The 15,221-nt window shown below is 51.0% G+C and overlaps 1 protein-coding gene across 1 annotated transcript in view; it reads left to right on the top strand.

Moving 5' to 3' along the window:
- Positions 1-13,328, top strand: part of KCNK10 (potassium two pore domain channel subfamily K member 10) — a 64,983-nt gene extending 51,655 nt beyond the window's left edge. Inside the window, exons 5-7 of the mRNA XM_037031328.1 lie at positions 5,293-5,479; positions 9,488-9,630; positions 11,510-13,328. Coding sequence (XP_036887223.1) covers positions 5,293-5,479; positions 9,488-9,630; positions 11,510-12,130 — 951 coding nt within the window. The 3' untranslated portion in view covers positions 12,131-13,328. The remainder of the gene's footprint in view (positions 1-5,292; positions 5,480-9,487; positions 9,631-11,509) is intronic.
- The last annotated feature ends 1,893 nt before the right edge of the window (positions 13,329-15,221 follow it).

Below are 15,221 nucleotides of genomic sequence, written 5' to 3' on the forward strand. Positions count from 1 at the left end.
AATGTGTGTTTACAGTCTCTCTGCTGTGAAGATTATAGGCTGATGGCATTTAAAAAGTCTTCTCATAGTTTATATGGTACTGCGTGAATATTTGTTGTGATGTTGAAAATATTTGAAAAAGTCTTTGTAGAAAACATTGTAATGTGAGAAGACAAAACCAGTTCTTTTGTGAGGCAGTTCCTACTGTCTTTCCCTTATGAGAAATTATTCTCCGTTCGATGGAATTGCCATGGTGATGCGCCTGCATGTCAACGAAACAAAACTGAAACGTGGTGGGAGCTCCTCATGTCCACCTCCCGTCCTGGGATCCTTATTGCCGTGTCTTTATTGTTATAAAACATCTCCAATGTCTTGGCTAGAAATCGCAAGTCCCCGATTTCTTGGCCAGACACAACAATTCGTGTTGCTAGTCTTAGAATGCTAAGAAAGCACATAAAAATGAAAGGAAAAAAAAAGACCATTGGAGAGGGAGTAAAAAATCAAGTGGTGAAATAGCCCACAGATGAATAGAAGGTACTTGCTCTCTAAAATAAGGTTGTGGAAGTCTACAAACACAGGCAGGCATTGTGCTTGTTGAGAACTAGGCATGTGGCTTGGCCCCCCTGCCCCGAGGTCTGAGACATGTCAGCATTCCAGAATGGCCAATGCATTTGTCCTCTTCTCGGAGCAGAGCTCCCAGAGCTGCCCGCCTTCTCCGGTCTATGACGCTGATTTTGCTCTTCGAAATAATCACACATATAATTTTGACAATTAAATGAACTCTGCAGGAGGTAGGTTTTGAGTTCTTTAAACATTCCTACACTTAGTATCCACCAGACACAGGAGATAGTTTTGCGCGATACTATTTGCACAAGGAGAAGGAAAGAAAACATTATCTGTTACAATCAACAGCATGGACAGATTTGGACAGATACACGCCATGCTCCTATTACTTCTGCCTGAATACTGTATCAAAACACCTTTTATGGGGTCACCGTTTTGCCAGTCCACGAACACATTAGCTCAGTCAGATCTGGGCTCTCGGAAAGCTTTTTGCTAGCTGCTCTGCTGACTGGTAAATAAGCAATGAGATTTCGCCTAGCAACCCCGCCGTGGAAACAGAGCTTGACTCCCTGAGTGGTGGAGGTGGTGGTGGTGGTGGTTGGGGGTGGAGTGGGGGTGGGGGTGGGCCAGGAAAGCCAAGCAGTGGCTCTCAGGGTCCCTTTGCAGCTGGTTCCTGACATCGCACACATTATCTGCGATTCTTGGCAGTTTCAGAAGGATGAGCAAGAGCTTGGGGGAAATTAACTGAAAGGCAAATAAAGAAAAAAAGCGTTCGGGATTGTGACCTAAAACTGTCTGAAAACTCAATCTGGAGTCAGCACAGAGGAACCAATGAAGACGTCTCTCTTGTCGAAAATGAGGTAATTATATGAGATAATGAATCCAGGGAGGGGCAACCGACAGTGACCTCTGGAAGCTGAACAAAGATGATCTCAAGTCAGCCACGAGGGAACCTTCCTCAGCAGCCATGGGTCGCTTTAGGCTGGGACTGCTTGCGTCTAAGGGAATATTCGAGCTTGTATGTCAAAAATGGTCATTAACAATCACTGAGCACTTCGAAGGTACTCAGCTTTGACACACTGATGTAATCTTCCAAACAGTCCTGCGAGGTGGGTTCTTTTCTCTCCATTTTGTAGAGGAAGAAACATGCACAGAGAAGCTGAGACACTTGCCCGCGGTCACTCAGCTGTTTCTCAGAGGGGACAGACTGTGTCTCAGGCAGTCAGCCTGCCTCTAAACCCCAGGCTCTGAAACACCATTTTAAAGGAGGACTGACTAGTTGCACAGCTAATGAGGCTAAGAAGCCCAAAGATCACCAGATACACTATAAGATAGTTTGTGATTATATTTTGAAAGCTACTGTTCAATTAAGGCAACTTTTCAAAAATATCTGAATGGCAGCAAAAAGCATGAGCATCCAGAGTACCAGATACTGATAAAACCTTACACTCATACTGACCTCTTCCTTTCACAGTGAAGTATGGGCATTCGAAGTTCACACACACACACACACACTCACGCACACACGCACACGACACCTGATTTCTCAAGTCCCCCCAGTACCCCAGGGATTGAATTCCCCAAGTCCTCTCTGAGCATCACCCAAGATGTCATCAGCCCAGGGACCCACTGGTCGGCACGGGCAGCAGGCAGTGGGGATGTCCACCCTGCTGAGAAACTCTCCGGCAGGTAATGCAATGAAGACACCAGGGTCTGGGCTTTGTCACACACCTCCCTTTCTGCCACCAAACAGTTCCTGTCCCGGGCCACCTTCCCTCTGCCCCCTCCCCCTCCCACCCCTGAGAACCCGAGAGCGTCTGCAGCTCCCCCTGGACTTGCCTCACTCCTTCGACAACCTCAGCCTCATCCTGTGCGTAGCTGCGTTCGCCTCCTAATGAATGACTGGACAAGTGTCTCACAAACGTTTAATTCACTTTAATTTCATTGTGTGTTTGAGGAGGACGATTTATCGATGGGGTGGGGAATGATGTTCCCATGGCCAGTAATTAGATGAACTGAACGGTCTGAGAAGATCCACTTTCGGGCTCTGGGTTTCTGCACATGTCTGCACACAGAACTAGGCTCATAGTAACCAAGGTCCCGGATTCTGGTGGGTCCAGCTGTCCCTGCAAAGGCCTCCTGTAATGTCCAATGTGGAAATTCGAGGGATGGGTGGAACATTCCCGGTGGTTCTCAGGTCATCTCTCTTTTCATGATACTTTTACTTGTGGGAAAAATGGTATTTCATATGCAGTTTCAAAAATATCAGTAAAATGTCTTTTTTCCCCCCTCAGATGGCTTTTCTGAGGAGATGGGCAGGGACCCTGTAAGCTCACGAATCAAACTGTTTTTCTGTTCTCCCTTTGTACACCGCGTGTCCTCTTGGGAGTGAGGGTGCGCGACTTCTTTTCATGAAGAAGGGCTGGGGCAGTTTGTAGCTTTGCCTACGCGTGTTGAGGGAAGATATTGATCTGGGCACTGGAGCGTGAATAGTGCTGAGTTAGCTGTGTGCGCATAAACATTCTCTACTCGAACCGTGCTTACTCCCTTCGTCGCCCTCTCCATATTGACTTTACCTGGGACTCAGGAAGCCCGTCGGGTGCGACCGCCTGGTTGGGAGGCTTGATCCCCGGGAGAGCAGTTGCGTCCCCTCTCAGCCCTCATCCCCGGGGGGCTTTCCAGGGAAGAGGCAGCATCGATGTTTCTCCCCCCAAATCAGGGAGGACGAGGCGGGTGGGAGGGCGGGGAAACAGGACCGAAGTCAAGCCTCCGGCCTCCGAGACCGAGTCATTTCCATGGTGGAGCCATGAGCCGACCTTAGAAGTCTGTCCTGGGCAACCTGGCCCAGGCGACTGAAGCTTCGGGACAGACCGTCCAGGGACAGGTTTTTATTCTCAGTCTTCCTCCCCGCAGGGGAGACAGCGTGGCCTCTTCTTCCTGGAGGCTAGTCTGGTTTCTTTCCTCGGGGGAGGGCGCTGGCAACAGTGTCTGAGCTGGTGAATTATCGAATTACGTGAAAAGCTCTTTCATTACTCCCCGGGCTGAGACTTAACCACCTCTGGATTCTATTCTCAGCTCTGCCCTTAATTAGCAGTATCATTGTATGCAAGTCCCCGAACCCCTTTCGGCTTCCGTTTTTTGCTTCCGTGAATGAGGTTTATGAACGCAAAGGTCTCTCTGCTCTCTGAGGCCGTCTGCTTTCTAGTTCACCAGATGGCCGTGACTGGAAAATCGATCAAATGGTGAGGATTTCCTGTATCGACTGCCCTCCATGGGGGGCACTTTTGCAGAACATCAATGCGGGAGGCATGGAGAGGTCCACGCACTCTGGTGGTAAAGATACATCCACGAGAGTGTGTTGTTTGGTGAGTGACGGGACCAGGGTCTCCCGAAGATGGTCTCCAGTGCGGATCCTGGGAGCTTCGAGTCCGTAAGGCTCGCTCAGGGGGTGCATTCAAGGGGACGCCCATGGTGCCTCCGGTCCACCTCTTGCCTCCACTGGTGTGATGACTCTACCCCAACGCCGGTGCGATCCCCCCTCCGAGTGCATTTTTACCTCTTCGCTGTCTGCTCCTTCGGAAGCTGACGTGAGCTGACGCGCCTTACTGCCCGTTTTAGACAGTGGCCCTGTCATTCCGACTGCAACTCCTGTCCTGGCCCCTGTGGGTAACGCGGCCCCCACACACGGTGATGCGCGTGTTTCAAGGTGTGCGACGAGCGCCCAGCCTCAGCGGGGGGGAAGGAGGTGAGGAGGTGCACAGATGCTTGCCTGGAGTCTGTCACAAATGTGGATGGGGGTGGCTGTGTGTTTTCCTTTCAGACAAACATTCTGCCTGCTTCAGGTCAGCCATTTTTCTCCCCCAGCAGATTCCCTTTGATGCAAAGGAGACTAGGCAGAGCTCCATCTCCTGCCCTGCGCAAAGGGCTGCCCACCCAGGCTCCACAGGCCCTTCTTGGGGATTCACATTTGCACTAGTGAGGGAGGCAGGACGGGCATGTGGCTCGTGGTCATGGAGCCCACGCAGAGGACAGTCGAGGCATGAGCTAAGTGGAGTCGTGAACAGGCTTCATGGGGCCAGAGAGCCCCCTAGAATACCTGAAACCACCTGGATGTGCGTTTTTCTAGGGTCAAGTCCACGGCTTCCATCAGATTCTCACAAACCTGCCTGCCCACGACCAAGGGGAGGCTAAAAGTCGCCGACAATTTTGCTCATTAGATTCCACATATGAGTGGCATCATATGGTACTTGGCCTTCTCTGACTGGCTTATTTCGCTGAGCGTAATGCTCTCCAGGTCCGTCCATGCTGTCGCGAAGGGTGGGATTGACTAACGAACAGAATAGAAGTAGACTCATACGGAGAACAGGCCGACACTGTCGGAGCGGAGGAGTATTGGGGGGCTGGGTGAAAAAGGGTGGATTAAGCAAAACAAACAAACCAACAAACTCTTAGACAGAGACAACGGTGTGGGGATTACCAAAGGGATAAGGGTTCGGGAGGAGGCAGGAGAGGGTAAAGAAGGGAAAAATGGTGATGGAAGGAGACTATTTAGGGCGGTGAACACATAATACAATATACAGATGATGTATTATAGAACTGTACACCCGAATCCTGTCCAATTTTATTAACCAATGTCACCCCAATAAATTCAGTGAAGAAAGCCCCCGACACAGTACATTTTCTTCTGTATCTCTGCCTCCTGGATCTGGGCGATGAAGCTGACTTGCCTTTCTCCTCTGCTGTTCCCAGAAAAAGCAAGTGAGTCAGACCAAGATCCGGGTCATCTCCACCATCCTGTTCATCTTGGCCGGCTGCATTGTGTTTGTGACGATCCCTGCCGTCATCTTCAAACACATCGAGGGGTGGACAGCCTTGGAGTCCATTTACTTTGTGGTGATCACTCTCACCACGGTGGGCTTTGGTGATTTTGTGGCAGGTAAGCACCCCGGGTCCCCACGGTCGCCGGGGTCCCCGCGGGTGGTGGAAACATTTTGTGGGCCGTGCTTTTCCCAACCATGAGAAAATGAGTTGTAGGGGGAGCGAACGGAGAAGGCTCCGCGTCCCTATGGCCGTGCACAGGCTCATTTCTCGCCCGCGGCCCTCTGCGATCTAAACAGCATCGGGCTTCTGCGGTGAGAGGGAAGCCAGGCTCCCACTCCCCAGGATGCCTATCATCCTTATCGTCCTGTGAATTGTGCATGAGTGAAATGAATGTCTCATTGCATTTTGGACTTCTCAATTACATTAAGACTCCTTGAGTCAACTGATAGAGGCCGTATTAGCAAGTGGCAAATGTGAAACTCCAAAGACACGAGCACAGAGCTTAGTCTCAATGGGCTGCCGTGTGAGCTTCCTGCTGCCACTGAGGCGAGGGCCACTGGCCCTGAAAAAGTCACCCTGGGCATGTCCACGAGGCTTAGGACCCGTTTGACAATGGGGAGCGGAGAACTGCCCCCTAAGGGAATGTAGCACAGTGGATTCTGCATGAATGTGTGTGGAAGCGATAGCCTTCGTTTTGGAAAGAAGAACCGATGGGCTGGGGTTATGGAAGCAAAAGAAAACCACCATCACTTCCACGTAGGGAAAGGGAGCTGAAGATCTGAGCTCTGGCTGCTTGCACGCACCGCTTTCCCAGGGTGAGGGAGGAAGGCAGGGACAGAAAGAAGAGGCCACCCTTCTCCTTCCTAATGGGGGAGTTCCAGGGCGTCAGACTGTCTGTGGATCCTTCTTCACCCCAAGAAGTGGGGGCTCTGATCCAACACCGCCACCCTAGGTTCAAAGCGTTGGATGTGTGTGTGGCCTTGACCGGTTCCCAGTTAAGCAGCAGCCTGAACGTCTGCAGGCCGCACTCCCCGGGCCGACTCTCCTTCCTCTGGCCCCTGATCTTGGCTGTGCCTTGGCCTCTCTGTGGGAGTATGCTGCAAAGGAGGACAGGGACCTGGTCCTTGGGGATCTGGAGAACAGGAGGTTTTGGAGGGGTGACGGCGGCTCATCCCAAGGCGCGAGTGCCCCCTGGTTAATTCTATGGTACAGATAGCCAGTGGCCTTGTAGCTGTTCCAACTGGACGGGCGAAGACCGCTGCCCGCTGTGTAGAAATAGCAGTTTTATTGTTTTCTTTTGTCTTATTGACTAAAGACTAAGAATTGCAAAGTTGAGGTGACAACACACTGTTTGTAAAAAGCCTGGGACCCACAGAGCTTCCTTCATGCACAGCGCCCCACCACTGGGCAGCCACTCACCTTGGGGCACAAGTCACCTGGTGCCACCCAGTGAAGGGCCCGAAGCTCTGGAGAGAAGCACAGAGACTGAGAAAAGTAAGAGGGACGATCATCCAGCTAATCCCTTAGCATTGTCTGGAGCTGGTCTGTGGTACCACTGGGCTGAGGCTCCAGTGAAGGCGGTGTTGGCAGCTGGAGCCCAGAACCCTTTTACAAGCATCTTCGAGTTCCCCCGAGCGCAGTCTGCGCTGTACGGGGCTGCAGAGCGCTCTGTGCCACCCCGGACTCCGCGGAGGCCTGCCTGCTAGAGGACACTTGTAAACACCCCTGCTCTGTAACACTGCTCAGTTCAGTCTGGTGATCTGTCAGCCCTGGGCGCAAGTAGCACAGCCCCAGGAACAGGACACTTACAATTACTGTGATTTCTATTTATCTGCATTAGGCACAGGGACTGTGAGCATATCTTTACTGGCCTAGTGAGGGCGTGGCCTCCACTGTCACAGGCACTGCTGCCGCTGTTTTAATTCCCATGCTCACCACTGATCATAGAGCCATACTTCCTTTGTCCCGAGGTCTTCAGACAGGGGTCTCTTACAATCCACAGTGCTGACTGCAGTTAGACCAGGCCCTTCTCCAGCTCCCAGGCTTGCATAGACTGGTCTGAGGAATGCACGCCTTAAGTGACTGGAAGTTTACCACAGCTTTTTGGCAGTACAGGGAACAGTGACAGGGAAGGGTACCCGGTCCTTTAAAAAGGTATATTAAGAAGAGTTGATGGTGGCTGTGATTTAACACAGTAGCAACTCTATTGGAGGTGTAACTGGAACACGCCAATCAGCACACCAGGGGCGGTGCTGGTTTATTTGGTAGCTGACTCACTTCAGGACAGTGAACAACATCATAGCCTCTCACAGCTCAGGCTGGGAGCACAGGGAAAGCTTTGAATTCTGGGCTTGCCGCTGATGAAGGAAGAGGCAGGGGTGGGGAGATTAATGTGTTGTTCGCTAGCGCACCCTAGCGACAATCTTTGTTGGGTGACGGTGGCTGGCTGAGATCAGTATTTGCTCTCAGCCCCGACCGACAAAGCTGCAGAGCTCTCTGGCCAAGTGCAGAGACAAAACGAACCCCGCAAGCCCCTCAGTGTGGCGGAAAGCCCACTAGTGTCCCAGAGAAAGCTGCGGAGGAGAGTTGCGGACGGGGGAAAAACAAAGGCAGCTAAACCAAGTCAAGGGGGCTTGCCACGGGGCCCTTTAGCAATGTTTGGAATGCTCATGTTGAGAAATGGCGGTAGCCCTGGAGACCTCATGGGCTGCATTGAAAAGCCAGTTGCCAGAGTGGAAGGGGGTTGGGGGCCTGGGGGACAGAGGTGAAAAGGATCAAGAAGTACAAATCAGTACTTGCGAAATAGTCATGGGAATGTAAAGTACAGCTTAGGGAACATAGTCCATAATGTTGTAATGTTATCGTGCACTGCCAGATGGGTACTGGGCATCTGGGGGGACACTTGGTGCAGCCTGTGGTTGTCTAACCACTAAGGCTTACACCCGAAACCAATACAAAATAACACTGAAAGTAAGCTGTAATTGAATTTTTTTTTTTTAAAGTGAATTTGGTTGCATGGAGAAGAGACACAGGCCACAGTGCCTGCCCTGCTGCCTTTGGGAAGTAGGCGTATTACTGATCCCATGAGGGTGCAGTGTGGACTCAGTGGTGCTAGATGAGGCTGCAGGCAGGACTCAGTGGGAAAGATTAGTCATCAGCCACCATCACCGATGTAATGGCACCATCACCGATCCATTGCTAATGTCGGTTGTCTTAGAAACAGCCACCTGCCTGGTTCATTGGGCAGCAGGTCTTACAGAGTTACTTCCTGGGACGTCCCCACTTCTTTAGGAGAGGGGCCTGAGCTTGGGTACTATTTTGCATGGCTGCCTTTGGCAGTGCCTCTAGGAAAGCTCGAGTAAATAGGCTAATTATTTGGAATAAATGACCGGTCCTTTCAGCGAAACAGCCAGTCAATGCAATCAGGCAATGGGCCAATTTGGTTTGATGGATTTTTCCTGGAACCCTATTTATAATACAGGGACTGGACTGGCGGGCCTTGAAGGTCCTTTTTCATTCTCGTGTGGTCCTGGTGGTTCCCATTACTCAGTCTAATTGACCCTTTGGATTAGCATCATGTACACACCAGCCCCCCGTTAGCATTAAATCACTGCGACTTGGATCAAAGTCTCAGGAAAGCCATTAAGTCTAATTTTACACCCAGCTCTTAGTAAATGCACGTGCGCTTAGGAAGGAAACGGTTCCATGAATTCCAAACCCTTTGGGATGACTTAATGGTGTTTATTTTTATTCAATTTAAAGACGTTTAAGGAACAATGGACAGCTGGGCCTACTCTGTTGTCCTCTAGATCAAGCCATTCATTGCCAACCTCAGGTGGAGACTCGGTAGATCAGGTTGGTCACTGACATATTTTTGTCACGGGCACCGTGGTTAGTGGTTAAGAATGTAGAGAAGTTTGGCCACAAATCAGGCTCCTCTGGGGATGGGACACGTTTTTTCCTTGACTTCCAACCCCCCCCAGCATGTCTTGTATACAGCAGGGTTAATGGCCGAGTGTTAGTTGGTGATGGGGGACGTTTCCACTACATGGAACTGGAATATGCCTGCTCTGCAAAGACCACACACTGGATCCTGCTGAGAGTAACGTTTGGTTGTTTTCAGGGGGAAATGCTGGCATCCACTACCGGGAGTGGTATAAGCCCCTAGTGTGGTTTTGGATCCTTGTTGGCCTTGCCTACTTTGCAGCTGTCCTCAGTATGATCGGAGATTGGCTGCGGGTTCTGTCCAAAAAGACAAAAGAAGAGGTAGGACCCCTTCCAGATTCTACACATGTTCCTGAGACCAGATGAGCGCGTGCCAACAAGTTCCTGCCACTGTTCTGGGGGCTGGAATGTTGCTTACAGAGTGGAAGGCTCACAGGCTTCCTTGTTTGGGATCAGCACCTAAAAGCCCAATGCAATGGAATAGAAGCTACTCCTGGGGCCCTTTGGGCAGGTGGGAAAATCTGGTGACTCACCAGCCCACGGATCCCGGAAAGACTGGTAAACGACCTAGTTTTAAAAATGGAATGAAAAGGAAAACACAGAAATAGTCAACTGAGGTACACTATGTTTAAGGGAGGTGTGTAACTGCCCCTTGCCAGAAAATATGTGGGGGAGGCTTAGAAAGTTCACCAAATGCATGAGAAAGCATGCCTGTCCTTGAGGAAACGGGGCCTGTATCGAAATGCACGCAAAAGCCACGACTCTTTCTTGGTTCCGTACGAGACTGAAGTCCCTGAGCAGTGGTCAGCCGTGGGAAGTGAACGCAGGGGGCCTCTTTCACCTCTAGTCCCCCCTGGTTGTCTGGTCTGTAGAGATGATTCTATCCCAGGAGCACGCAGCCTTTACTCCCGCATGTCAACACGCGTGAAAACCCACGCAAAGGCAAGGAAAGGAAGGCCTAGGAAGGAAAGGCAGATTCTTCGTGGAGTTTAAAAAAAATAAACTGGTTCCTCTAGGAAGAGAGGAAAAGAAGAAAGTAGGAGGCAAAGGAATTCTAAGGGAAGGGGTTAAAGAGAAAAAGGAAGGGGGTTTAAAAAAAGCCCATCAAGAAATAAAAAGAGGAGCAGCCTCTTCGAAAGCTCCTGTTCACGTCCCAGAACACAGTCATTCCCCATAGAAGAAGGGTCAGGAGAAGGTTGCCGAGTGGAGAAACTTGCCATCTCATTCCTGGGCACAATGTTCGTTTTCCTGGCAGACAAAAGCGCTGGCAACGCAGTCTCCATCCAGTCTGATTCCCGGGGTAGCGAACTGACCTGTGGAAAATCAGCTATAACCAAAGAAAGTAACAACATAAATGTTGACTTTCCTGAATGCAAAATTCTGAGTTCCTCACGTGTACAGGAAAGCATTGTACTGTTTGCCTAACTGAAGAAGAGCCCAGAGATTTGATAACCCCCACTCTGAGCCTGCCTCCTCCCTGCATCCTGACCAGGGTGCTCTGGAGGGTCTTCTTAAGCCCTGATAAGCCCTGATTGCACAAGCCCATAGCGTGGCCCAGATATAGGAGGACCAGGAGTCCCAGTTTTCCTAGGATGGAGGGGGTACCTAAGACACAGGACTTCCCCTTTTAAAACCAGGACAGTCCCAGGCTAACTGGGACAGGTTGGGCATCCTGCCCAGATAGAGGCAATGGAAGCAGAGGGAGTGGGCAAAGGAGTCTCCGAATGTCTGCTTTGTGCCCAGGACTGAGCTAGGTGCATGTCTTTATCTCACATGACACTAAAAACTCTGTGATCTAGACTCGATTACCCCAGCAATGCCCGAGGAATGGGGCCATACTGTTAGAAGGGAATGGGCACATCCCTGGAACGCTACACGCCTGTCCAACTCAGAACGCTGCTCTCTCCCCCGGAATGCCCTGCACGTCTCCTTCAGCCCCCATCTCCAAACTCAAGGTTCCCTTGGTTCTCCCGCACCTGTGCCTCCCTGAGCCTCATTAGTCAGGAGCCAAACTGAGACGGGGATTTAGGGGGGCAGGAAGCACTAGGCCAGAGGTAGGGTTTCGCCCCTGGCCCTGGGCTTGTGCCCCAGGTGACCCCCAGCCAGCCTTCCCTTTGGGACACAGTAGGGCGGTGGGCGCTGGGTGGCTTGGGCAGAGAGGAGTTTCTCAGTGTGCTCTTGCTCTTCTGTGCCCTGCCAGGTGGGTGAAATCAAGGCCCACGCGGCCGAGTGGAAGGCCAACGTGACCGCCGAGTTCCGGGAGACCCGGCGCCGGCTCAGCGTGGAGATCCACGACAAGCTGCAGCGGGCGGCCACCATCCGCAGCATGGAGCGCCGGCGCCTGGGCCTGGACCAGAGGGCGCACTCGCTCGACATGCTCTCCCCGGAGAAGCGCTCCGTCTTCGCCACGCTGGACACGGGCCGCTTCAGGGCCTCGTCCCAGGAGAGCATCAACAACCGGCCCAACAACCTGCGCCTGAAAGGGACGGAGCAGCTGAACAAACACGGGCAGGGGGCCTCCGAGGACAACATCATCAACAAGTTCGGCTCCTCCTCCAAACTCACCAAGAGGAAAAACAAGGACATCAAGAAGACCTTGCCCGAGGACGTCCAGAAAATCTACAAGACCTTCCGGAATTCCTCCCTGGATGAAGTGAAGAAAGAGGAGGAGACAGAAAAGACGTGTAATTCGGACCACTCCAGCACTGCCATACTGACTGACTGCGCCCAGCAGCCGGCGGGGCTGGAGAACGGCATGGTCCCCACGGACACCAAAGACAGGGAAAGCGAGAGCAACATATTATTTGAAGACAGAATGTAAATGTCCGGACCCTGGACTTGATGAAACGTTGTGTTCTTTAATATTCACCCTGAGACACGTGCCTTAAACAGACTTCTCCTTAGTCCAGAATTACATAGCATTGAAGAATATATTTCACTGTGCCATAGAGGACCGAGAAAGCTTGCTCTGCCAAAAGGAATCAAAGAACAAGGACTTCGCTTCCCACAGCGACAGCAGGACACCCGGGGAGGGTTTGCATCCATCGTAGGTCGTGGCTGCAAATGTCAAGGGCGCGTTGCTGGGGGGCAGGGGTGATGCTGTACCCCTGTGCAGCGCCGCCTTGGACGGCACATGGGAAAGGGCAGCTATTCCTTAGACCAGCCTTCTGAAAGGAACGGGTGTGTCTTTTACATGGAATCTCACTTCCCGAACCTACCATTAATGACCTATGCACACACCGAAGAGGACTGGATTGGGGGTGAACTCGTACCTGTGCTAGGGTTTGAGTTGGCATTTTGGCAGGTAGCTCTGAGCTTGAGTTCTGATTCAAACTATTCAGTGCATACCTAGCCTTCTCATGTCCGTGGGGCCTGAGAGCACCTGGGATTGGTCGGAAGCAGATCAGAGCACACAGATTAAAAGGTGCCGTTGCTTTCCTCATTTCAAAAGAAAAACAATAGTCCCAAGCATCTCACTGTGGATATCACCTCAACCAAGGACAGAAGCCTCCTGAATTTGGTCTTTCTCACAGGGGTAGGAAGTGCAAGCGATCTTGCACGCATTGGTGAAAACTCAACCTCGACAGCTGCGTGGTTACGGGCAAAAATCATGCATTTTCCCCAGTGGGTGCAATGGTGAAAATAAACTGGTTTTGAGATGTTCATGTTCCCTTTTCTAGTGGAGCTTCAGTTATAACTTGTTTTGGTAAGAGGGGGGGAAACACCAAAACTCTTGCCTTGCATGACGCCAGCGGCTTGCTGTTCTAACCAACCCCAAACTTTTATGAAAATAGACATCCTGCGTGTCTGAGACATACCAAGGAGGACCATGGCATCCTTCCATCTCAGGGCTTTTTGTCCCTCTCTGGGTGTCTTAGGGTAGACACAATTATAAGGGCCAACCTCGCTATCTCCAAACAAAAGGAAAATTAATCCCTCAACCAACTCTTGTACAAGAGGACTGAATCGTTTTAATTGCTTGCAGCTTAAGTGCCATTAATGCCATTTAAAAAATAATTCTTAAAAGAAGTATTTCAAATATTTTACTTTGATGTTTGGGCATTCCTTTATTTCGAAAGCGTTCCTTTTCCTTGCTTGTTTATCTCTACCCGCTATGGTGACACCTACAGAAATACCCAAGTGATTGTTTCAAGTCAAACAATAGCCAGCACGTGGCGATTGTAATTTCTCCATGAGGTTAGAACGTCGGGGAAAGGAAGTCGGGGATGGCTAGTCGTAAGTTTTGAGAAGAGGATTTCAAATGGATTTTTAGCAGAAAGGGAAAAAAGCGTACTAACCCCACCGCCCCACATGAACCTCTCAGCCTTTTTCATAATTGGCTTGTCCCTGTCCCGGTTCAAATTGAGTTATTTGAGCCCCACCCTGAGGCATTTTGCCCTGGGAGCAGCAGAGAGTTGCTCTTTAAGGGCCTTCGATCTCAGTGCCACTCTCAGGGCGTTTCACGTGACCGATGCACAAGTGGATTTGTCACAAGATCAGAGGACCAGCAGAGACTTCCAGGGAAAATGATACGCACCACATCCTTGACCACTGGGACCATGGGAGACTTCTTTCTGGCTGTTTTCCCCCCAAAAGGCACAGCTCTTCCTTGCCTGGAGCACAGGCAGCAACCTGCCCCCAACCCCGCCCCCGAACTCTTAGGCTCTAATTAAAGTCCTGGCATTGTTTGGGGGAAGGAGCCAAATAAGAATCAACTGTGAGGAGACCCTTGCTGTCCAAGGTAGGTTTGGGTGGATGCCTCCGCGGGCCAGGAGCTGCGGCTCACTGGTGACATCCTGTGTCCATGTATCAATGGACACATACTTGAGACAGGATGTTTGCGCAGGTGTGGGCAATGGTTCTTGCTCTGGGACCGTTGTAGCCTGAAGAACTGTGCTTTAAGAAATTGGTAGATAATTGGGGCTTTCTCTCTTAGTCCGTCAAGTTAAAAGCCTCCAGATTAAACTGCCCCTGGATCTCATTCATTTGGGTTTCCACCCTCTATCACTTGATACCTTCTTTATAGTAGGATGTTAAAATTCTAAGCCCAGCAGATGAATCTGGCAAAGAGGCTTCCGGTGGCGGAGTAGGCACTTTACGGACGTTAGCTCACTGAAACCTCACAGGAACACTCTGTGGGGGGTGTTTGCAAACCCCGTGCACAGATGAGGACGAGGAGGCTCAGGGGGGCTAAGCGACTTACCCAGTGGCGCACAGCCAGGGAGTGGCAGAGCTGGTATTGACAACCTGCCTGACCAAAGTCTGCTCTCCCTCTGCTACCATGTCCATGTGGTGCGCCCTTGTGAGCGTCTGTGTATTTGTTCGTGTACACGTGTGTCTTCTAGTTTCATGGACACAGCATACAGAGACGGGAGAAGAGATCTCTACTAACGAGAGGGTACAAGGTCTTTGTGTAAACAGGCCTACAGTGTCTCGGCCTTGCAGACGCTTACTGTGCGTTTTTCTGGTTTGGGTTTCCGTTGGGGGAATACTGTGTGTGGCACCTCTCTGTGCTGCTAAGAATGCCCTCTGAAAGCACTCTTTTGCACTTTACTTGCTTACCCTGCAGGAACTCTGCATACAGCAGAAATACAACAATTCTGAGCACGAAGCCACACTCTCTACCAAATGAAACAGGGGATGGTGTGGGCACAGACGCCTCCCCAGCTGAGTTAAATCACAGTAAAGTGAAGGGATTGAAAACAGCCCTTGACCAAGGGGGGGGGGTCTCCAACATACATAACTCTCTCCCCGAGGGCAGATGAGCCCAAGGCCCTGGTGAAGAAAACCAAAGAAGACCCCTCCCTCTACGGAGAGGGATTGATTCATGTGTGGGCAAAGTGGTTGACAAACTATGATGTAATCTCCGAAAGAGAAGCTGAGAGGGAATAGAAGGTTAGACTCCTCTTCTT

The sequence above is a fragment of the Sturnira hondurensis genome, unplaced genomic scaffold (assembly GCF_014824575.4).
Source record: "Sturnira hondurensis isolate 20B ecotype Veracruz unplaced genomic scaffold, ASM1482457v3 Scaffold0021143, whole genome shotgun sequence".
Lineage (NCBI taxonomy): Eukaryota > Metazoa > Chordata > Mammalia > Chiroptera > Phyllostomidae > Sturnira > Sturnira hondurensis.